The sequence below is a fragment of the Nomascus leucogenys genome, chromosome 5 (genome assembly GCF_006542625.1).
Source record: "Nomascus leucogenys isolate Asia chromosome 5, Asia_NLE_v1, whole genome shotgun sequence".
NCBI classification, from domain to species: Eukaryota; Metazoa; Chordata; class Mammalia; order Primates; family Hylobatidae; genus Nomascus; species Nomascus leucogenys.
The window spans coordinates 63,123,775-63,146,725 of NC_044385.1; the positions used below are offsets into that span (position 1 = coordinate 63,123,775).

Consider the following 22,951-nt stretch of genomic DNA (forward strand, 5'->3'; position numbering starts at 1 on the left):
TGAGTAACACATTAGTAATTTATGGTGTTGCAAACACTTTTATGTGGAATATGCTCATTTGAATTTTTAGACATCTTATCCCCATTTTAAAGATTAAATACTGATATTTAAAATTTAATGTTGGAAAGTAAAATTTTTAGTGCTTTCTACAACAATTCTATAAATGTTTTCATTGTTCTTACTGTATAGGAATATCATTGTTATTATTACCATTGTCATTGGCTGGTTTATTGAATTCTTATAATTTACTATGTGCTCTTCTAAGCACGTCATAGGTAGTATCTCATTTAATCACTATATCAGTCTCAGCCCCAGGAGACTGTTATTATTCCTATTTTGCAGATTATAGAGAAGTGATGATTGATAGAGGTTAAATAAGTTTTACATCACCAGACAACTAGTGGGATTTGAATGTAAGCCTGTATGACTTCAAAGTCTATACTAAGTTTACTGTACTTTGCTTTGAAAGTAATTAAATCTAGTTATTTTTTATTTTTGTTTTCTTTGTGTGTATATGTGTATGTGTGTATGTGTATACATAGTAATACATCTTATGTTTTGTTATATCTACCTGTAGGGCAAACTTAGTAATTCAGTGTGAGAACTGGTGGAATTTAGCTAAGCAGTTTGCAAGCCGAAGCCCACCTCTTAATTTCTTGTCAAGTCCTGTGCAGAGGACGTTGATGAAAGCTCTAGTCTTAGGAGGTTTTGCACATATGGACACGGAAACCAAACAGCAGTATTGGACAGAGGTAACAGTGCCTTCTATTTTGATTGCACCCTTTTGTGTAACTGTAGTTCCTTTATCTATGCGTTGCCGTAAAAGAGTCTCTGGAGACATAAACGTATCAGTCATAGCTTTTGTTTCTTTCTTTCCCTTTCTTTCTTTCTTTCTTTCTTTCTTTCTTTCTTTCTTTCTTTCTTTCTTTCTTTCTTTCTTTCTTTCTTTCTTTCTTCTTTCTTTCTTTCTTTTTCTTTCTTTCTTTCTCTTTCTTTCTTTCTTTCTTTTTTTCTTTCTCTTTCTTTCTTTCTTTCTCTTTTCTTTTCTATTCTTTTCTTTTCTTTTCTTTTCTTTTTTCTTTTTTTGAGATAGGGTCTTACTCTGTTGCCCAGGCTGGAGTACAGTGGTGCAATCTCAGCTCATTGCAGCCTCTACCTCCCGGGTTCAAGCGATTCTCCTGCCTCAGCCTCCCAAGTGGCTGGGACTACAGACTCATGCCACCATACCCAGCTAATTTGTTTTTTTTTTTTTTTTTTTTTTTTGAGACAGAGTCTCGCTGTCGCCCAGGCTGGAGTGCAGTGGCACGATCTCGGCTCACTGCAGGCTCTGCCCCCCGGGGTTCACGCCATTCTCCTGCCTCAGCCTCCCTAGTAGCTGGGACTACAGGCACCCGCCACCTCGCCTGGCTAATTTTTTGTATTTTTAGTAGAGACGGGGTTTCACTGTGTTAGCCAGGATGGTCTCGATCTCCTGACCTCGTGATCCACCCGCCTCGGCCTCCCAAAGTGCTGGGATTACAGGCGTGAGCCACCGCGCCCGGCGTAATTTGTTTTTTTAGTAGAAACGGGCTTTTGCCATGTTGGCCAGGTCTCGAACTCCTGGCCTCAAGCAATCTGCCCGCCTTGGCCTCCCAAAGTGCTGGGATTACAGGCGTGAGCAGCCACTGTGCCCAGCCCAGTCATAGCTTTTCTGATATTTTTTCTCCTAATGAATGGGTTGAAGCTTCTTATTTTCTTATAATTTGTCTGTACCTGCCTGTGTGTGATGACATTGAATATTATCAAGTGTTCTGCATTTTAGGCACATTTTTCCCAACTCAGTTGAGAGCATGGCCTGGCTTATTAAATCTTCATTAGGGAGCAGGGAAACATTCTCCTGTCTTGAATAAGATGCAGATTAACCATGATATTCATTTCCTAGGGCTGCTCTAACAAAATACCACAACAGAAATTTGTTTTCTCCTACTTCTGGAGGCTAGAAGTCCAAGCTATAAGGTGTCTGTGGGATTTGTTCTTTCTGAAGGCTATGAGGGTAAATCTGTAGCCTCTGGTAGCTTGCTGGCAGTCTTTGGCATTGCTTGATTTGTAAACGCATCACCCTGATCCCTGCCTTCATCTTCACATGCTCCCCGTGTGTGTCTGCATCCACACTTCCCCTTTCTATATCAGTTATATTGAACTAGGGGCCCACCCTATTCCGGTATGACCTCATCTGAACTAATTACATCTATGACAACCCTATTTTCTTTTTTTTTTCTTTGAGACGGAGTCTTGCTCTGTCACTCAGGCTGGAGTGCAGTGGTGTGATCTCGGCTCACTGCAACCTCCACCTCCTGGGTCAAGTGACTCTCCTGTCTCAGCCTCCCGAGTAGGTGGGATTATAGGTGTGCACCACCGTGCCTGGCTAATTTTTGTATTTTTAGTAGAGACGGGGTTTTGCCATGTTGGCCAGGCTGGTCTCCTGACCTCAAGTGATCCGCCCACCTCAGCCTTCCAAAACGTTGGGATTACAGGCGTGGGCCATTGCGTCCGGCCAACTCTATTATCAAATAAGTTCATATCCTGGGGTTTGGATTTCCACATATGAGTTTTTGAGGAACACAGTTTGACCCATAACAACCATGGGCACATTATTTAATAGGCTTTAAATCAAGGGCCAAGAGTTGCCAGTGTGTGTGTAGGTTGCCAGCCTGCAGTCCTTGTCTAGAGGGCCCTTAGTGTTTGAGAAGGGGCACAGTAATGGAATTAGGCAGTTGTTTGTGACTTCAAATCCAGGAGAAACCAGACTGACTAAGTATTTTTTTTTTTTTTTTTTTTTTTTGAGACAGAGTCTCGCTCTGTCGCCCAGGCTGGAGTGCAGTGGCGCAATCTCGGCTCACTGCAAGCTCCGCCTCCCAGGTTCACGCCATTCTCCTGCCTCAGCCTCCGAGTAGCTGGGACTACAGGCGCCCGCCACCGCGCCCGGCTAATTTTTTGTATTTTTTTAGTAGAGACGGGGTTTCACTGTGGTCTCGATCTCCTGACCTCGTGATCCGCCCGCCTCGGCCTCCCAAAGTGCTGGGATTACAAGCGTGAGCCACCGCGCCCGGCCAGTATTTTTATTTTAAACAATTGTATTATCATATGGACAACTTTAAGTCGAATTAAGATACTGTCCTCTTGAATATGAGTACTCTTATATACAGGGCAGGACTGATTATCTGAAGTTATGTTCTGTGCCAAGAGGAATTAGGTAAAGGAAAAAGGAAAAAAACAGACGAGAGCTTTGAATCGGGCTTCACTCTGTAGAGGTTGGCAAGCTGCAACCCATGGGCCAAATGTGGCTTACTGTCTGATTTTGTAAACAAAGTTTATCTCTGTTTTTTCCTTTTTGGCTCATTACTTGGAAAGAGATGGAGGGAAATGGGAGAATTCTTTGAGTGGCAGGGAGAAAGTTATGTCCCATGCTTTGGGTGTTCTGGCTTTGCATGAGCCGGAAGTTAGGATGACCCTCAAAATGGGGAGTGTAAAGTCTGGTTTAGATATTCTTTGTTATGTGCTTGTCCTGCCTCCAACAATCAGAAATGTTTTGGAAAGTGAATATTTATCCAAGCAGAGGAAATAAAGCATGTGAACTGAGCTTTAAGAAAATTCCTGGTTTATTTTTATAGGTTCTTCAGCCACTTCAGCAGCGATTCTTAAGAGTGATAAACCAAGAAAACTTCCAGCAGATGTGTCAGCAAGAGGAAGTCAAGCAGGAAATCACTGCCACACTGGAGGCCCTGTGTGGCATTGCTGAGGCTACCCAGATTGACAACGTAGCAATCCTGTTTAATTTTTTAATGGACTTCCTTACCAATTGCATTGGGTTGATGGAGGTTTACAAGAATACCCCAGAGACTGTCAATCTCATTATAGAAGTTTTTGTTGAAGTTGCACATAAACAGATATGCTATCTTGGAGAGGTAAGCACTTTCTAATTTTATCCCCTCAGGATTAAAACTCTTTGAAGCTATAATAAAATAATAGGTCTTTGCTTAAAATTTGATTAGTATTATCTTAAATAATATTTTTATTCCTCCAAAAGATTTTTTAAAAAGATTCTTAAAAAGAACTTATAATTCAGAGAAAGTCATGTTGAATGAATATAAATTCTTTTTGTTTTTATTCTAAAAGGAAACAGGATACATGTACAGAACGTTCAGATTTGTTACATGGGTATATGTATGCCATGGTGGTTTGCTGCACCTGAATATAAATTCTTGTCCTGAAATTTTGTTAGAAAAGGGGTAAAATTTAAAAAATATACACTCTTAATATATGCTTTATAGAAATTATTGTTTTAATGTAGTTTAAAGCAAGAATTATTGCTACTCTTGGAATTCGGTGTTAATTTATGTAGATTTTATTTTAAAATTTTTTTAATGTCAGTGTATCAAGTAGCATAATTTGTGCATTTTTTTTTTTTTTTTTTTGCAGTCCAAAGCTATGAACTTATATGAAGCCTGCCTTACTTTGTTGCAAGTATATTCTAAGAATAATTTAGGGCGGCAAAGAATAGATGTTACAGCGGAAGAAGAGCAATACCAAGACCTGCTTCTCATTATGGAACTTCTTACTAACCTGCTGTCAAAAGAATTCATAGATTTCAGTGATACAGGTAAAATGTAACGTGATGGTTTTTAAACTTTGTTGTTATCCTCCTTTTTATTAAAGCAAAGGATTGTTTTCTGTAAGAGACATCTCATGAGGAAATTCAGTTTATGGAATAAATGAAAGAAGATCTCTGTGGTCGAAGTGAGGGTGGGGACCAGTGGCCCTCCTGCTTGGCTTTCCTCTTGTAAGAATAATAGAAATAGTATCTCATTCATTAAGATCTTACTAAATGCCAAGCACTGTTCTTACCTCTCACAATGGTATGAAGTCAATCCCATTGCTATTCTCACTTTATAGATGAGGAAACAGAAGCACAGAGAGCTTAAGTCACTTGGCAGCAGATACTTAGCCAGGACTGGGATTCAAATCCCAGCCTGTGACTCCAGATGCCAGTCTCTTCAGAGTTACACTTCCTGACTAATCACTTCTCCATGTCCCCCAGGGTGGCCACCCCAGCAAACCCCTAGCACTTTCCAGAGTGCAGCTTGGAAAGCCCTGTTGGGGTAGGAAGCACTCTCTCTGGAGTTAACAGCCCACACTTTGAAGACCTAGCCTAGTGTCTCACCTACAGTATGATGTGGGGGGAGTTGATTAGCCTACCTGTGTCTTTACTAGCTGGTCAAATGGGTATGATAATAAATACCTTTCAGCGTGTTTGAAGGATCAGCTGTAAAGTGTCTTTGGTGCCTAGCATTGTGTCTGACAATCAGTAGGTAAAAGATAGTTGCTGTTACAGGCAAGAACCTGATCAGTAATTTAAACCTCATATATGTGTATAGTTTTCAGTGCTGTAGAGTTCACTCCCCTCCTATCTCACTGCCAACCTTGCCTTCAAACAAAATGGATCCTGTTTCATAACAGAAAAATAAATCATATCTAGCCTCTCCTATTATATGTTATGCAGACATGTGTGGTAGTGGACATTTTTGGCTTCTTCCTTGTAAGATTCTCTTTCTAAGTTGGGTGCTATAATATCCCACTTGACTTACTTATCCCAATCCTTAAGATTGTTCTGTTCCTTAATTTTTTCATATTCCTTATTCACTGGACCATGTCTTTTTTTTTTTTTTTCTTCTTTTTTTCATTCTTGGGCCACGGTTTTTCTATCTGCCCTGAGCTAGGTACCATCAACTTCACAGTGTAGAAGGTTTACTCTTTATTTTTTTTGCAGTTAACTAGGGGTACCAAGGTGAGATAGTCTGAAAAGCACTGTACAAATTCACTTTTCCTCAGTGAATTCTTCCTGGTCTGTTTTTAGGCCCAGCCTTTCACCCAAGTTTTCTAACTTTCTTCAAGTCAGTGCTGCTTAATCCAGGAGTTCTTAACTTTTTCTTTCTTTCCTTGTTGTTGTTGTTTGAGAGGCAGGGTCTCCCTCTGTCATCCAGGCTAGAGTGCAATGGCATGATCACAGCTCTTTGCAGCCTCAACCTCAGGCTTAAACTGTTCTCCCACCTCAACCTCCCAAAGTGCTGGGATTACAGGTGTGAGCCACTGTGCCCAGCATTCTTAACCTCTTACTAATACAGTGTTAGTTGGTTCATGGACTCTTGGAAACTCTTCTATACATTTTCCAGGTGTGTCAGGCCCCCAGGTTAAGAACCTTGTCCCAGAGGAATCTGTAACTAAATGGTAGGACCCAGAGCTAAAACATGTATATGTTTAGATGATTTACTATCATGATTACCCTGTGTATCATAAATCAGCTCATTGTTTCAATTTTTTCATTTCTAGAAATAGTATCATTATTTTCTTGGATTCTTATTCTATGCTCCCACTCAGGCCCCATCGCAGACCTACTAACTCTAGAAATCAGTATTTTGACTAAGTTTCCTAGTTGTTTCTGACATACTACCAGATTTGCCTTATTTTCAGAATAATTTTCCTAAAATAGTGATTCCATCGTGTTTCCTGCCTACTTAAGTACTACAGTAGTTCCCAGCACTGGCCAGCATTAATAAGAGAAAGGAGAAGGGACAGTCCACATTTCCAGAATATTCTATAATCCTGTCAAAAAAGGAAGGATTATAATAGAAGTAAACATTTAGAGAAACGATTGTGGGGCTGTGGCCAGTTTTTAGAATCTTCCATCTTCTTCCTACCTTGAAGGCCCCTTTAGGAAATCAGAACTGCCTCTCTGCTTCCTTACTGGACTCTAGATGGAGGATCCTCCCCCAGCACAGCCTTCCTGAGTTTTTCTTTGTGTAACATAATTTCTGTACGACTTGCCCTGGACCCAGTAGGACTTGTACCAACAATAAGGGATAGCCATTAATATTTTTGGAATTTTTTTTGACCTGGGAGTCTTCTTTGGTTAAGGGTGAAATGTTTCAGATCATTTACATTGAAAGGGCAGGGGACAAAAAATTAGCCAGGCGTGGTGGTGGGCACCTGTAGTCCCAGCTACTCGGGAGGCTGAGGCGGGAGAATGGCGTGAACCAGGGAGGCGGAGCTTGCAGTGAGCCGAGATTGCTACTGCCCTGCAGCCTGAGTGACAGAGCAAGACTCTATCTCAACAAATAAATAAATAAATAAATAAGAAAGAAAGGGCAGGGGGGCTATTAAGGTGTTTGAAGACAATCTCCCAGGTTTATGGTGCAGCTGCACTTCCTTCCATCTGCCATTCTAAGAACAAATTGTAGAGCAAACAATAAAGCTAAGCATTTGAAGGAGATATTTTCAAAATAAAAGCAGTGAAAAGATTAAAGTCATAATAAGGTTAAGAAAAGAAATTGGTGCTATATGCTCAGGCTAGACAGAACAAAGTAGGGGTAAAAAGAATAAAATGAGTATGTAGGGTTGAAATTCAGAAGAAACAAAATGAAGACAAAGTAGAAAATTATAAAGAAACATCTTTGGCACATCAGGCAAATGGATGGTAAAAAGGAAGAAAATATTTTATTTAAAAATAAAGATAATAGCTGAAACAAAATATAAAATATTTTAAATATTATAAAACAGAGTTAATGGACTGGATGAGATATTAAAAGCATAACTGGGCTGGGTGCCGTGGCTCACCCCTGTAATCCCAGCACTTTGGGAGGCTGAGGCGGGCGGATCACCTAAGGTCAAGAGTTTGAGACCAGCCAGGCCAACATGGAGAAACGCCGTCTCTACTAAAAATACAAAAAAATTAGCCGGGCATGGTGGTGCATGCCTGTAATCCCAGCTACTCGGGAAGCTGAGGCAGGAGAATCACTTGAACCTGGAAAGAGAGGAGGTTGCGGTGAGCTGAGATTGTGCCATTGCACTCCAGCCTGGGCAACGAGAACGGAACTCCATCTCAAAAAATATTAATAAGAATTAATAAATAATAAATAAAAGCATAACTGGAAACCAGCATCTGACTTCTTTTTTTTTTTTTTTTTTGAGACAGAGTTTCACTTTTGTTGCCCAGGCTGGAGTGCAATGGCGTGATCTTGGGTCACAGCAGCCTCCACCTCAGCATCACGAGTAGCTGGGATTATAGGAACCCGCCACCAGGCCTGGCTAATTTTTTTGTTTGTTTGTTTGTTTTTGAGACAGCATCTTGCTCTGTTACCCAGGCTGGACTGTGGTGGCGCAATCTCGGCTCACTGCAACCTCTGCCTCCTCGGTTCAAGTGATTCTCCTCCCTCAGCCTCCCAAGTACCTGGGACTATAGATGCCCGCCACCACGCCCGGCTAATTTTTTTTTTTTTTGGTAGATACTGTGTTTCACTATGTTGGCCAGGCTGGTCTTAAACTCCTGACCTCGTGATCCGCCTGTCTCAGCCTCCTAGAGTGCTGGGATTACAGGAGTGAGCCACCGTGCCCAGCCCAGGCCTGGCTATTTTTTGTATTTTTAGTGGAGATGGGGTTTTGCCATGTTGGCCGGGCTGGTCGTGAACTCCTGGCCTCAGGGGATCTGCTCACCTCAGCCTCCTGAAGTGCTGGGATTACTGCGCCTGGCCTTGACATTCTTTAACGTGGTATCCGACCTGCTTTCTTGACTCCTTAGCAGAGCACATGGTTAGAGACTGAGCCCTCTTGGAGCCCGTGATGGGTCAGCCTTTGCAGGCTCTGAGAGACCTGTCTTGTTGGCAGATACCTGGAGCAGGGAGTCAAGCTCTAGGACCAGCTTTCTGCTCCAGAGCAGACTGGGGTTCCTTGGGTAGAATCCAGGTTTACCAGTATGATGTGCAGGGAACATTTGGTGACTCCTGCTTTAACAGAGGAGATTCTTCCAACCAGAACAAAGATTCCAGGGGAGAAGTTCAGCATTAGGCTTAACAAGTGGATTTTAAGTAGACATATATCCCTCATTTGATCTTTTTGTTGTTGTTATAAGAAATATGCCCTTATAGAAAAAAATTGTAAACATAGAGACAGAAAAATCATGCTTACTTTTGGACACCATCCAGAGTCAACTATACGTTGCATTTTAGGAATTTCTGTTTTTGTTATTTTTGTCCAGTTTTCTTTGTGATCGTGCTCTAAATACAAGTTTGTTTTTATTTTGCTTTTACTCCTGGCAAGCTGTAAACTAAATTCAATTTTATATTCTGTCATTTTGTTTAATGTAGTGTTAACCTTTCCCTTGTCATTAGAATCTGTGATGATATTTTTAATGGTTATGTGGCATTCCACATTTTGGAATTTAACCTGTTTCCTAATATTGGACATCTGGAATGTTTACCTTTTTGCTCTTATAAATGGTGATGCAGTGATCATTTCTGTGGACAAGGCTGTCTGAATTTCTGATTATATCCTTAATAGATAGAATTCTCAAAATGGTCTTAATATATTGCTTTTGAGGTTAACCACATTTCATCCTTACCGGCAATGAAATGTTATCATTTTTACAAATTATTTTTAATGTAATGAATCAGAAGTAGTATCTTTTTAAAATTTGTATTGCTTGATTAATAGTTGGAATGGACTGTTTTCCTTTAGAGTCAGACTTTGATAAACATTTGTTTAGAGATGTTAATTTATCTGTTAGACCTAGGTCTTAGTATTCTCATTAATTTTTATATATATATATATATAATTCATATGTATTAAGAATGATAACCCTTTGTCATATTGGTTGTTCTTTTTTAAACTACTTTCTTTTTTATGTAACATTTTAATTTCTGTATTTCTCGCATTCCTTTTAAGCTTAGAAATATTATACACACTTGAAATCAAATGGATATTTCTATAGAAATTGTTTAACTCATATTATGGCTAGTATGCCAGTAGATTTTATATTTCAAAACATTGATTAAGCATTAGTTTCATTTCTAGACTGTCTCTTGCTCTTAACCTCCCCAATACTTCTGTATCAAGTACTCATATCCCCTAATAAAACTCAAAAGGATGACACAGGGCTGGGGTCTCAGATCTTTTTTTCACCTCTGGATGTGCTGTCTCCTCCATCCCCTCGCCAGAGACCGGGCAGGACGAGGTCAGATTCTTTGTTATTCACTCATTGATTTATTTAGCCTCTAGGGGTGAGTTTATTTTCATAAGGGTAGAATACACGCTTGGAAGATTTATTGATGTTACCACCATAAGCCTGCATCCTTTTATTTTAATAGATGAAGTGTTTAGAGGACATGAGCCAGGTCAAGCAGCAAACAGATCTGTGTCAGCAGCGGATGTTGTGTTGTACGGAGTAAACCTAATTCTGCCCTTGATGTCACAGGATCTCTTGAAGGTAATTAATGAAATTGAATGTGAACATACCACTATATGTAACTGAAGTTCAAAGATACTTTACACAAGAATATATCTGTGATTTAATTTAGTAGTTGTATCTGTTAAGTGCACATGAAGATACAGTTTTTGTATTTTCATTAACAGTTACTCGTGCGTGCTTCTCAGTAACATGGACCCTTACTGAGTCTCTGTTTCTGCCCCAGAGTCCTGCAGACACCCATATATTAGTGACTCGTTTTGTCAGGGAGTGCTACAGAAAGAAGCCTGTCCTTTTAGAAACTACATTCTGTTAGCAGTTTTGATTACCTCGTAATTTGTCACTAAGGGAATAAAGTAAGTTAAAAGTTTCAGTGTTTTCCTCTGATACTTTCTGAACATCATTCTCAGGTTAAGGGATTGAGCAAAGGAAGGCATTTTCCAAGGGGCACCATGTAAAAATGGGATGGTATGCTTCCAAGACTGATGCTGTTTTAAAGTTTTTGCACATTCTGACTACGTTATGCCTTGGTTTTTGTCAGTTGATATTAAGGGTGTGGTGGCGGTGAGGCAACTTTTTTCTACCATCCGTAAGTACCACAGAGGGAGATCTCTTGTCATGAGTTGTTATAGCAGGATAAGAGTGGGGATGAGGCCATGGGTGGAAAGGAAAGGAGGAATTTGTGTGTGTATATGCACATGTGTGTGCATGCGTGCGTGTGCACACACGAGATAAAGACAAGGAGTAGGAGGAAGATAGTAGAGGCTGGGCTGGGCGCAGTGGCTCACGCTTGTAATCCCAGCACTTTGGGAGGCCGGGGCGGGTGGATCACAAGGTCAGGAGATCGAGACCATCCTGGCTAACACAGTGAAACCCTGTCTCTACTAAAAATACAAAAAAAAAAAAAAAAAAAAAAAAAAAATTAGCTGGGTGTGGTGGTGGGTGCCTGTAGTCCCAGCTACTCAGGAGGCTGAGGCAGGAGAATGGCGTGAACCCGGGAGGCGGAGCTTGCAGTGAGCCAAGATTGTGCCACTGCACTCCATCCTAGGCGACAGAGCAAGACTCTGTCTCAAAAAAAAAAAGTAGAGGCTGAGAAGTGTCCAGAAGGTGAATATGTACGAGAAGAATGAGTCCTGTTAGATTGCCAGCATAGCAGGATCTAACCATGTGCTTCCCTCCTTGAGAGTGTCTCTAACTATTGGAAACAATGTTGATGACCCATGGCATTCACACAGCAGCCAGCCAGTGGGATGAGGAAGTTTAGTCAACTCTCCATATTGATTTGCATTTAGGGTTTGTTTAAACAAATAAGCCATTAAACATTTAAGTGTGTATTTTTCTTAAGTGTGGTTAAACCAGATTACCTACTTTTACCTCAGTTCTCTAGGATAGTACAACTGGAAAAATGTTTTTGGAAGTGTTGTAAAGACCGAATACTCTGCTCTGTGCATAGTCTTAACAATTTGTATTAACCTTCTTGAATTTTTTCAACATGCTTGAATGGAAATACATTTACAAAAAGGTTTTACTCCCAAGTTATTTAATAATTTTAAATCTGGCTGCCTTGTTTACTTTTTCCGGGTAAACACAGAATATCTGGAATTGACCTTAGATTTTATTAACTATCTAGAAGATAATTGTTTCGACTGTCTGTTACTTTGTTTCATAGTAGTTACTAAAATATGCCCTTTATTTGTACCTGTTGTTACATTTAATTTGGTCTTCATGTTTTCTGTATCTTGTACATGTTTAGAAATCATTATATTTAGAAGCTTGTCAGTTACTTTATTTTATTGCATTGATGAAAATAGAAATTGGATATTAATGAGCATCCAAATAATTTAATATTTCTTTTTCAGTTTCCAACCCTTTGTAATCAGTACTACAAATTAATCACATTTATCTGTGAGATTTTTCCTGAAAAAATACCACAGCTTCCTGAGGATCTGTTTAAAAGTCTGATGTACTCCCTAGAATTAGGAATGACATCATATCCTTTAAATGAACATCATTGTTACTTGTCACTTGGGGAAAAAGATCTTCCTTTAAAGAAAAGTTTTTTAAGTTTAAATGTAACATTTTTCATTTTTCTTTTATGGTTCAATTTTATTTCTTAAAAAACCCTGGGCCAGGCACGGTGGCTCACACCTGTAGTTCCAGCACTTTGGGAGGCCGACGCGGGTGGATCACCTGAGGTCAGGAGTTCGAGACCAGCCTGGCCAACACAGTGAAACCCCGTCTCTACTAAAAATACTAAAAATTAGCTGGGTATGGTGGTGGGTGCCTGTAATCCTAGCTACTCAGGAGGCTGAGGCAGGAGAATCGCTTGAACCTGGGAGGTGGAGGTTGCAGTGAGCGGAGATTGCGCCATTGCACTCCAGCCTGGGCAACAAGAGTGAAACTCCATCTCAAAAAAAAAAAAAAAAAAAAACAAAACCTGTCACCCCTGTAACTGCTCTATTTCTATGTTTCTTTTGTTAGTTTGCCTCATCCTGTCCTCCTTTCACAGATCTCTGAGGCATTCGGTCCCTGGTTCCAGAGTTACCTCTTCATCAGGTTCCCATTAGTAATGCTGAGCTGGGTTTCTGGTCTTAGCTCTGACTGTAGAGAATAATATGACTTTTTAATAAGTTGTATGTATCATAAACTGAAACAAGCTATACATCACCAGGCTCAAACCCAAAAACGTTATAGGCAATCTGAAAAACACTGGAAATCTTCTTTCCTTATATAACTCAGTGAAGATATTGCCCATGAGTCTACTTGTGTATCTGTATTCATTTCTAGAAACACTCATCCATTTAAATACTAGCTATAATTTTTTTATCTGTTATAAATCAAATATATCCAATCTAGTTTGTTCTTTGACCTTCATGATCAGAATGAGTTCGGAGGTTTGCCAGCTTTGCCTGGAGGCCTTGACACCGTTAGCTGAACAGTGTGCAAAAGCACAAGAAACAGACTCACCACTTTTTCTAGCAACACGGCACTTTCTTAAGGTAAGATGTCTGTGCGGTAGGTCAGAAAATCAGCTACTTTCAAAAGTATGGTCAGTGCACATAATTCTGCATTCAAATGAGGAAATGCTTCCATTCTTTTGGGAGCGAGGAAACCATGGCTTCTTGTTCACTGTTTTTTTCTGGAGATCAACTCTTCATGGGCACATTCTCATCCTCTATTTTTTGTGTTCTTGGAAATTGATGTGGTAAATATTGAGGGAATTTGATATTGTTGATTATTCAGATACCACAGCAAGTAGCAATATCTGTAAGGTATTTTTTTAAACATTAAGGAAAATTTCAGATTGATTTGATAAATAGAATAATAACCAACCCTCTCTTTTTCTTTTTTGGACTGGGGAGGGACTGGAGGATATATGATCATCCTATGTTTTTATTTAGAAGTCTTATGTAATTTCAGCTGGTTTTTGATATGCTGGTTTTGCAAAAGCACAACACAGAGATGACCACTGCGGCTGGCGAAGCTTTCTACACGTTGGTGTGTTTGCACCAGGTACTGGACATGCCTCTTTTCAGGGGACTCTTCTCATTCTGTTTTGCAAAGAGATTGTTGAGATAGATGGTGCATCCTTAATCCCCCCTTATAGGATCTGTGACTCAGTGCCTCAGTTCTGTTTCAGTGAGGCAGTATTTCTTAGCTTCTTTATTAGCTTTCACATGTCACTTTGTGTTTATCTGACAGCTGTTTGTCAGTTCAAAGCATTTATTTTTTGTCCTCCACCATTATGAACCATCCTTTGCAATGGTCACTGCCCTAAAGCCTGTCCTTAAACAACTGTACTAGGAATGAGGAACACATAATGGGTGTGTGAAGAACTCAAGGTTTTGTAAGGGAGACAGGATGGCAGACAAGGAAAAGTCTGCCTTCAGACAGTATGGAAGACAGTATTTTATTGCATATTATAGAAAACAGTATATTATTTCATTTTGTTGATCTTTTAAAGATTCTGAAGCATCACTGATAATGGGGTTAATAGAAGAGTTAGGCTAGCTTACCTGTCTCCCCACTTCTGATCGAATAGGTGCCTGTGAAATTTATGAAAAGGACCATATTGAATAGTTTGCTGCCTCCGTTTCCCCTTTTCCTCTCCCATGCATATATACACACACATATATATGTAATGTACATATATATATATATCTATATATACCTCCCAGCATGGCCAGGAAGCTTTGCCGTTTTATTTCCATCTTTAAAAACGGGTTTAGAGAAGGTCTTCCATACTAAAGACCTCCTTTCTCTAGACTTCCCGTAACATCTGTGCCCTAAGCTGAAGGTGCCCTGGGGCTTCATTTCTTGCTGTCTGCCCTAGGCTGCCACTTCCTGCAGGTGGTACCTGCTCTCAAATCTGTGCCCTTTCTCTGTCATTTGACTTACTTGTTGCTTACTAGCAAGGTAGTCTTCTTGTCTGACCCTTCCTTCCTTCCTTCCTTCCTTCCTTCCTTCCTTCCTTCCTTCCTTCCTCTTTTTTCTTTTTTTCTTTTTCTTTCATTTTTCTTTCCTTTCTTCCTTCCTCCCTCCCTCCATTCCTTCCCTTTCTTTCTTTCTCCCTCCCTCCCTCCCTCCCTCCTTTCTTCCCCTGTTCCCTTCCACCCTCTTGTCTCTTCCTCCCTTCCTTTCTTCCTTCCTTCCTTCTCTTCCTTTATTTCTCTCTCTCCCTCTCTTTTAACATATTTACACACTGTAGGAAAGAGCAGGTTTTAGGAATGGCCAGTATGATACCTGCTGCCTGGCCCCAGAGGCTCTACTATCTCGCTTTTTTTTTTTTTTTTTTTCCCGAGACAGGGTCTCACTTTATTACCCAGGCTGGAGTGCAGTGGTGCAATTACTGCTTACTCCAGCCTCGGCCTCCTAGCCTCAAGCGATCCTCCTGCCTCAGCTCCCCAAGTAGCTGGGACTACAGGTGTGCACCACCACACCTGGCTTATTTTTTGTAGAGACGGAGTTTCACCATCTTACCCAGGCTTGTATCGAACTCCTGAACTTAAGCAATCCACCCGCCTCGGCCTCCCAAAGTGCCTAGGATTACAGGTGTGAGCCACCACGCCTTGCCACCTCTACCATTTCTCATGAGTAGGGAAATGATAGGAGATTATACGTGATCCCCTGTGAACAGGACTGTCCCTTGGATAGGGCAATTAGGGGAGCCACTCTGGCTCCATGGTTGGGGATTGGGATGCTGCACCTTATCCTTCTTTTCCAAATGTAATTAACATGATATCCCATCATGGGATAACATCATCATGATATCCCAAGAAGCCAATGAAAAATTACAGCATGCCAGGTGCAGTGGCTCATGCCTGTAATTTTTGCACTTTGGGAGACCAAGGTGGGTGGATTGATTGAGGCTGGGAGCTTGAGACCAGCCTGCTCAACATTGCAGAATCCTGTCTCTATTAAAAATTGAAAAATTAGCCAGGGATGGTGGTGCATGCCTGTAGTCCCAGACTCTTGGGAGGCTGAGGTAGGAGGATCACTTGAACCCAGGAAGCAGAGGTTGCAGTGAGAAAGGATCTCACTCTGTTGCCCAGGCTGGAGTGCAGTGGAGCAACCATGGCTCACTGCAGCCTCAACCTCTTGGGCTCAAGCGATCTCCCATCTCAGCCTCCCAAGAGCTGCTGGGCACAATGCCGGTTTGGAGCTTTCAGAGTGCCCTACTCCACTTGGAGAAGGCACTGGAATATATTTCTCCGCCCCCTCCTCCCAAAAGGCTCCTGCCTGTCCTGTCTTTGTGCACATTGCTGTCCTCAGAACTGGGTGGACAAGATGTCTCTATTAACCTCGGGGGAACTATTGCAGACTTAGATTATGTGTAAAACACAAAATAAATAGGAATAATGTGCTTTGAAGAGGCAGCACAACAAAGTTGATTATCACATGGGTCTTGGGGCTAGATTGGTGGACTCTTGCTTGATCTGGGCCATATCACTTCACCTCACTGAGTGTCGAAACCTTCACCTCTGGAATAGAAATAGAAACAGTACCTGTCTCAAAGCATTGTTGTAAATGATAGATAAATTAATTCATGTAAAAGGTTTTCAAACAGTAGTACTTAAATGCTGAATTACTCTAAATGTTAACTCTTAAAATGTGTCCCTGCCTTTTAGAACCCCACAGTCCAGTAACTGATAAGATCTACTTGTATGATATTCTAAGGAGGATACTTGTGTATACTTTATCTCTTCAATAGGCTGAATATTCTGAACTGGTTGAAACATTACTGTCAAGTCAGCAAGACCCAGTTATTTACCAGAGATTAGCAGATGCCTTTAACAAGCTCACTGCAAGCAGCACTCCTCCTACGCTGGATCGGAAGCAGAAGATGGCCTTCTTAAAGAGTTTAGAAGAATTTATGGCAAATGTCGGTGGTCTCCTTTGTGTAAAATAAACAACAGAACTTTATGCTTAATTTAGATCCTTTCTGCAAAGTGCACTGAATTGCTGAAAGTTGACTTGAGTCTTGTCCTATTCCTCAGTTCATTTGGCCATTTTGGATTTTGGAGAGCCTGAAACTTTGATATGTATGTAATACAGTGAAACAGGAGAGGTCAACTTGGCATCAGCTTCTGCTGTTAAGTGTTAGCCACAATCTGTCATACATATGTCTTTTAGATTTTGAATGGTGATTTAAAATTTTCAAAATGAAATTCCATATATGTGCAAACAGATATGGGCACCATGAAATACATATGCAGTGCCTTTTTTTTCCTTTTAACATAGGTGGCTAGCCAAAGTTTAGAATTTTTGTCATTAAATATGAAATGGATATATGCTAGGCAGTGTTTCTCAAAATCTCCATAGATCGCCTGCATCACTTGAGGAGCTGGTGAAAAGGTAGATTCTTAGGCCCAACTGTAGACCTTCAGAGTCAGAATGTCTGGTTGTTGGGCCCAGGAGTCTTCATGTTAATAAGCTTCTCCCTTTCGTCACCCCAAAAGTTTTGAATCAATGAAAGAGACATTGAAAACTCTTAAGAGGTTTTGTGCTTTCTAGCTTTTCCTCCCTTTGATGATTGGGTTTATAATTCAGCAGGAAGGGGAAACATCACCAGGGGTTTGTTGGCTTTTTCTTAGCTTGCTTTCTTGCTTGCTTGCTTTCTTGCTTTCTGTCTCTCTCTTTCTTTTCTCTTTCTCTCTCTTACATCAACCCAGTGCTGCAGGTTTTGTGTAATACAAGTCACTAATCATACTCTGATGCCTGAACTTGAGGAGGAAAATACATGTATATTTTTGTTCCATAAAAATAACCTTAGGAACTGTAGCCATTTCATTGCCTTAATTTTAAGAGGAAAATACAAAAACAGCTGATTTGTTTTAGTAAGAAACCACGTCTTGATGCTTCAGAGTTGGTTTAGGGTGTTAGCTGCTATGAACCTGTTGCCCCTTTCGATCGTGTATTTATGTAGGTTTATCAGTGAAATGAAAGGCTTGTTCCCATCTAGTCTTAACTTTTTGAGTGTGTTTCTATCCAGCCACATAGCCCATATCTACTCTAAATGGCTTGCTTAAGCAATAATTATTTTAAAGGATGTGAATTACTGATTCACACAGACTATTGCACGTTGGGGCATTAGGGGCAATAATTCTTCTCCAGTCACGGGAGCCAGTGAATTTAATTTCAGAGATTAAAAATTCACTTTAGATCCTCTAGTTTGATCTTTGAATCAGGATTTTTATACAGCTGCCATGCTCCCCTAATTCAGTGTGCCAGCTTACAATGTGGAAATAAAAGCTAATTTATACACAGCAGGCATATGAAACTCCACTCATTGCAGTACTTTCACAACACAGTGACAGGTAGAGGACTCTGGCACAGGTGCACTCATGAAACTCTGCTTCCACCATGTTCCTGACACCTATCTATTAAAGCATTCTGCAAATACAGTTTTTCTACCTGATTGCATATAGCATATGTGTCATTACATGTGATGCTGTGTGCAAAACTTTGTATAATTCTGTTATTAACAGTTAACAAAACTGGAGCATCTGAATTACATCCAACCTGTGCATGTGATGTTAGGTAGATGTGAATGCAGGGCCTTGGGCCATAACTTACATTTCTCTCAATTTGATCACCATTGAGTCACAATTAAGGGGAAGCAAAAACATCTTGAAAAGACTGCTAGGAAGGAAATTAATATCAGTCATCCAGAAGTACACATTTCTGTATTTTAAAAAATACTTTGATGCATTTATTTTTAGGTGTTTTTTTTTTTCCCCTTAAAAAACTTGAAGTGATATGCAGCAGTAATCTATTTGTTTTGCGTTGTTCTTGGTGTTTTGTGTTTCCCAGATCCCTCAAGCTTTCTCAGCTGTTGCAAATTATGTGTATCTGTGTGTGTGCTAAGTACAGTCGCTTTACCAAAGGGCACTGAAACACAATTGACTGGACATGTCCACGTGCCATGACAAAACTATAATCAAGTTATTAAAAATAAAGATGAGTGGGAAAGGAATGCCTTGGTAAGTAAAAAGGCATCTATATTTAATAACTTTTATCCAGATGGCAACATATTTGCAAAATTTGCCCAGATCCTATTACAGTACTAAAAATAGAAAATTTCACTTCCATATTCCTGAGGTGTAATTTCATTAGACTAGTTTTAGTTTAAAAAGACCTTCTTCAGATTGGACCAAATAATACTTATAAGATCACCAGAATGTTGAATATTAGCTCACTGGGGTGGGGAGAAGCCACTACCATTTTTTAGGTGATGGGGATGCCACTGAGTTGCAATGGCTAGACCTTTTCAGGGTGGTTGTGTGCATGTTTGTCTGATTGGATGCTTGTTCACTTTGTGTTTTCTTTTGTTTTATTTTGTCCAATTTTGTCTTTTAGCTGTGTTTTTTAACTTTAATTTTTAGCTGTGTTTATTAACTTCTCCTGTCTTGTTTTGTTCTAATGCTCTTGGCCCAGTGGGTGTCAAGAACACTGGCTTAATTCAAGTCAGTTGATTTTTTTTCTATTAAAACTGTTGTTAAAACATTTTTTTAAACAAAAACATTATTTGTGCCCTCTTTTATATATGTCAAAGGGACACTGTCAAGTATTTCAGTTTTAGATTTTTGTTTTATAAAATTTCTGTTGTTCATATAGTATCCTTTAACCTCTAGTTTTCCATACATCCTTTGTTTGTTTCTCATTTTATTTTCCTTGACCCATTTATTTCCCAAGGCACAATCACTAAGGGCTTTGTACTTTCACAGTCTGTTAATGTAGTAGCACCTGTAACTGTGTTCTTGTTCTGTTAAAAAGATTGATTTGCTTTTATAGTCCTTGTGCTGGATGAGTGGCTGCCTCAGTAGCAAAACTACCTGACAGTATTTGACAGTGTCCTTTCCAGCACCGTTACTTGGGTCTTTCAGGGTGGCCATCTCTGTTAGAAGACAGTAGCATGTTAACATCACTGCATTGAGTTTTTGTCTGGTGTAAAGTGTGACATTTAATGTAAACAAACTGCAGGTTTTTTTCAAACTGATTTTAAGAATTTAGTCTTATTTCATTGTAAACTGTGTATCTAATTATACTACATTATTCTGTTCAGATGGGATGGTTACTACTACTTGTCCATGATTTTCATTTGAAAAGCAAGTATCTATATCATTTCCCCCAAGTCAGCATTATTTAACACTCCCCTTAACTGTCTTTGAACTTTCTCTTTTACCAAAAAAGTCAAGTCTTTATAGTTGTAATATCACCATATTTCCCATTTCTGTTAATACTTCTATGAACCCCTAAAGTATTGAAGGGAACTAGCTGTCAGTTTCAAGGATTACAAGTTTGAGTCTCCTAGTATTCAACATCGTTCTGAACCCTGAAATATTTTTCTCTGTTACAATTTTTATCTGTTTGCCACCTCTGTTGTTAGAGGTGGTTGTCAGTTGACCTTACTAAGTTAGCTGCCTTTGATGAGGAATTATTGTTATTGGTTCCTGAATAAAACATTAACCTTTTAAGTCAGAAGGAACCTCAGTACTTCTTAGGTTTGTGTTTTTTAAAACCAGAGAATAAGGAACTGATTTGGCTATGAGGTTTAACATTATAATTTTCTGTAAGTTTTCCCACAAAACAACATTGTTGATTTGAGGATGTAGTAATGTTTTAAACTTTTTAAAATATAAGTGGTTATTCTCTGACTTGGTAACTATGTTCTGAAAACACTGCATTTAAGAATTTTTAAAAATTTGTTTTCTAAAATTAAAATGTCCAAATTAGGCATATTGCTGAGCTCAAATTGATGTGAAATGCCATGGTTCCAGTTGAATTTTAAGCATATTTTCATTTAGATAGAAAATATGTGAAGTATGCTTGGTTGATTATAGTGAGAACCCATGACATAGTTAACCAAAGAATATGTTTGGTTCAAATAAAAATAGAAGTTTAATACTGGGCATTCATTCTTTTTAAAGAGAATGAATGAAGAAATCGGTTTCCTGCTGTAGTTGTCTGTGGGTAAGTCTTAGTAAAGACGGGAATGCTGAAGTCGGCTGTGGCGATTCCCTCCTAGGAATTGGGAGGTGTGGCTTGCCCATTACCCGCTTGAAGCTCACATCTTTACCCTCCTCTCCCACTGTGGTTTGATCTTCACCTATTCCCAGGCCCTCCCAGCAACTGGAGAGGTGTCTTTTTTTTGGTTCTGGTTTTTTTTTCTCCCGTCTGCATTTTTAGGCCTCTTAGCTATTAGGAACTGTCAGATACATACTAGTAGCTAATTTTCCTAGCCTGAAATTATATACTGCATCTGCACTATGTACCTACTAGGGATCTGACCTCAAGTGTTTTCTGAGCCCAGGCTTCCTGGTGTGGTGTCTTTTACCACATAAAATTATTACAAATTGCAAATGTTGGTATTGTGATTTGATTCTCTGTACAAAGAAAGAAGCTCTATGCAGTGAGTTTGTGGTTTAATGGTCACAAAAATGTTAGCACTGCTACCACTCAGCACGTGTAAAATTTTTTAAATTTATAAATATTAAAATTTTAAACTTACACTGAGACTTTTCAGTTTTATTTAAAGACCCAGGGATGAGTGTACTGTTTAAATATTTACCTCTATTAACATAACTAATGAAGGTATAAAGTTGCATTTAGTTTTTCAGAAGATGCTGCAATATGATTTTAGGAAATAAGGCTATGTATTGAGCCAGTTATAGGCTGAATATCAGGTTGATAAAATTTTATTTGTATTTTTAAAATTCATAAATGGGAGTTAAAATGTGTCTTTTCACTAAATATTTTTATTACATTTTTGTTTTGACCATGTGTGATTTGTTCATGGGTATTTAGCTAGAATCTTTTATGAAACTCATTGAAATGGTGCTAGTTTGTTTACCATTATAGGACAATTGACACTGGGGACATTACACGGTCCTAAGATAATTTTAAATTTAAAAAAATGAGGACATCTGTACAGATAAAAATCAAGATTTGCATTACCTTCTGGGAGAACCCCTGGTACTCACAGAATATCCAGTATTAGAAATACAAAAATTTTGTCTATATTTTATAATATTTATCTCAGCCCAGAGTCTTAGAAACAATTTCACCGTTATTAGTTGAGTCATTATCTTTGGTGCATATTTAGTAAATACTTTTTAGCGGTTTGAGTCATTCTTTTTGGCCTTTCAGGGAAAGTGGTGAATTAGCATCTTATTGTGTGCTAGACAGATCCACCCTGTGCCCCGTGTTAAATCTTGTAAACATATGAAAAGTTAATTTTTAAAGAAAATGCATTTTTAAAATGTTCACTTTTAACCTGAATTTGCTTAGAATATTCTTTGATTTGTAATATTGTTATTTAGCTTATATTGAGATTTATTCCACTCTAAAGGTGGATAAAGAAAAGTTGTTTAAGAAAACCCATTACAGTGTATTTTGAATTTTTGTTTCTTTCATTACCAAGTGTGGGGCCATACACACAGGCTAATCATCTGTCATTTGAGACCCACAGATGATTTCAAAGGTCCCAAATATATAAAAATCTATAACTTTTTTAAAAAGACATCTTTAATGGTGCTCTCCAAAAATACAATTCGGTTGCTTATGAGTGATGCCTTTGACAGGCTGATTAGATTATAAAACAGTTTTGTTTGTTTTTTTAAACAGGGTCTCAGATTGGGTCTTGTGCATTCTATATAATCTCAAATGGCAGTTCAGTTTGACTTTCTTTTAAAACTAAGTGGAAATGGTATATTTGGTGAAACTAATGAAAGAATCTTTTGCTGGGAAATTCCACACAGCACCCCCGGCAGCATCCTGTCTCAGTTCTGGCATATGATTCAACCTCCTACTGAATGTCCCTGTAAATTATTTTTAATATATAGCATGAGAGTGAACTGAGGTAAGTCATTGATGTTTCCCAGAGATGATGAATGAACAAAAGCAAATGGGATCTGCTAAACATTTTTATTCCCATAGTAGTGAGCAGTTTTGTTCTTGTTTTGATAATGTTCATTTCTGCCTAATTAGGCTTCAAATACTCCTTTAAGAAAGCCCAAGATGTATTGAGTAGTGGAACTTCTTATTTGTGCACCTGTTTATAACTGCACTGCCCTGGATGTTACGGTTATTTCTAAGGACTGACCTCGTAAAGCTACTTGAACTGGTAGACTGCAGGGTAGAGGCAGACCTAGATTCAATTTCTAACTAAGCTACTTA

General features: G+C 39.2%; 1 protein-coding gene across 3 annotated transcripts in view; it reads left to right on the plus strand.

The window, feature by feature from the left end:
* XPO4 (exportin 4) overlaps nucleotides 1–21,539 on the plus strand; it is a 134,947-nt gene extending 113,408 nt beyond the window's left edge. For 2 of the 3 annotated variants that reach the window (XM_003279169.4, XM_030813261.1), the window contains 8 exons: nucleotides 578–752; nucleotides 3,651–3,944; nucleotides 4,459–4,639; nucleotides 10,176–10,294; nucleotides 12,133–12,263; nucleotides 13,155–13,272; nucleotides 13,694–13,786; nucleotides 16,485–21,539. In XM_003279169.4, coding sequence (XP_003279217.1) covers nucleotides 578–752; nucleotides 3,651–3,944; nucleotides 4,459–4,639; nucleotides 10,176–10,294; nucleotides 12,133–12,263; nucleotides 13,155–13,272; nucleotides 13,694–13,786; nucleotides 16,485–16,682 — 1,309 coding nt within the window. In that variant the 3' untranslated portion in view covers nucleotides 16,683–21,539. Of the gene's footprint in view, nucleotides 1–577; nucleotides 753–3,650; nucleotides 3,945–4,458; nucleotides 4,640–10,175; nucleotides 10,295–10,499; nucleotides 11,086–12,132; nucleotides 12,264–13,154; nucleotides 13,273–13,693; nucleotides 13,787–16,484 lie in introns of those variants that run through there. The other variant, XM_030813260.1, reaches the window with a different exon arrangement.
* Nucleotides 21,540–22,951: the final 1,412 nt, after the last annotated feature.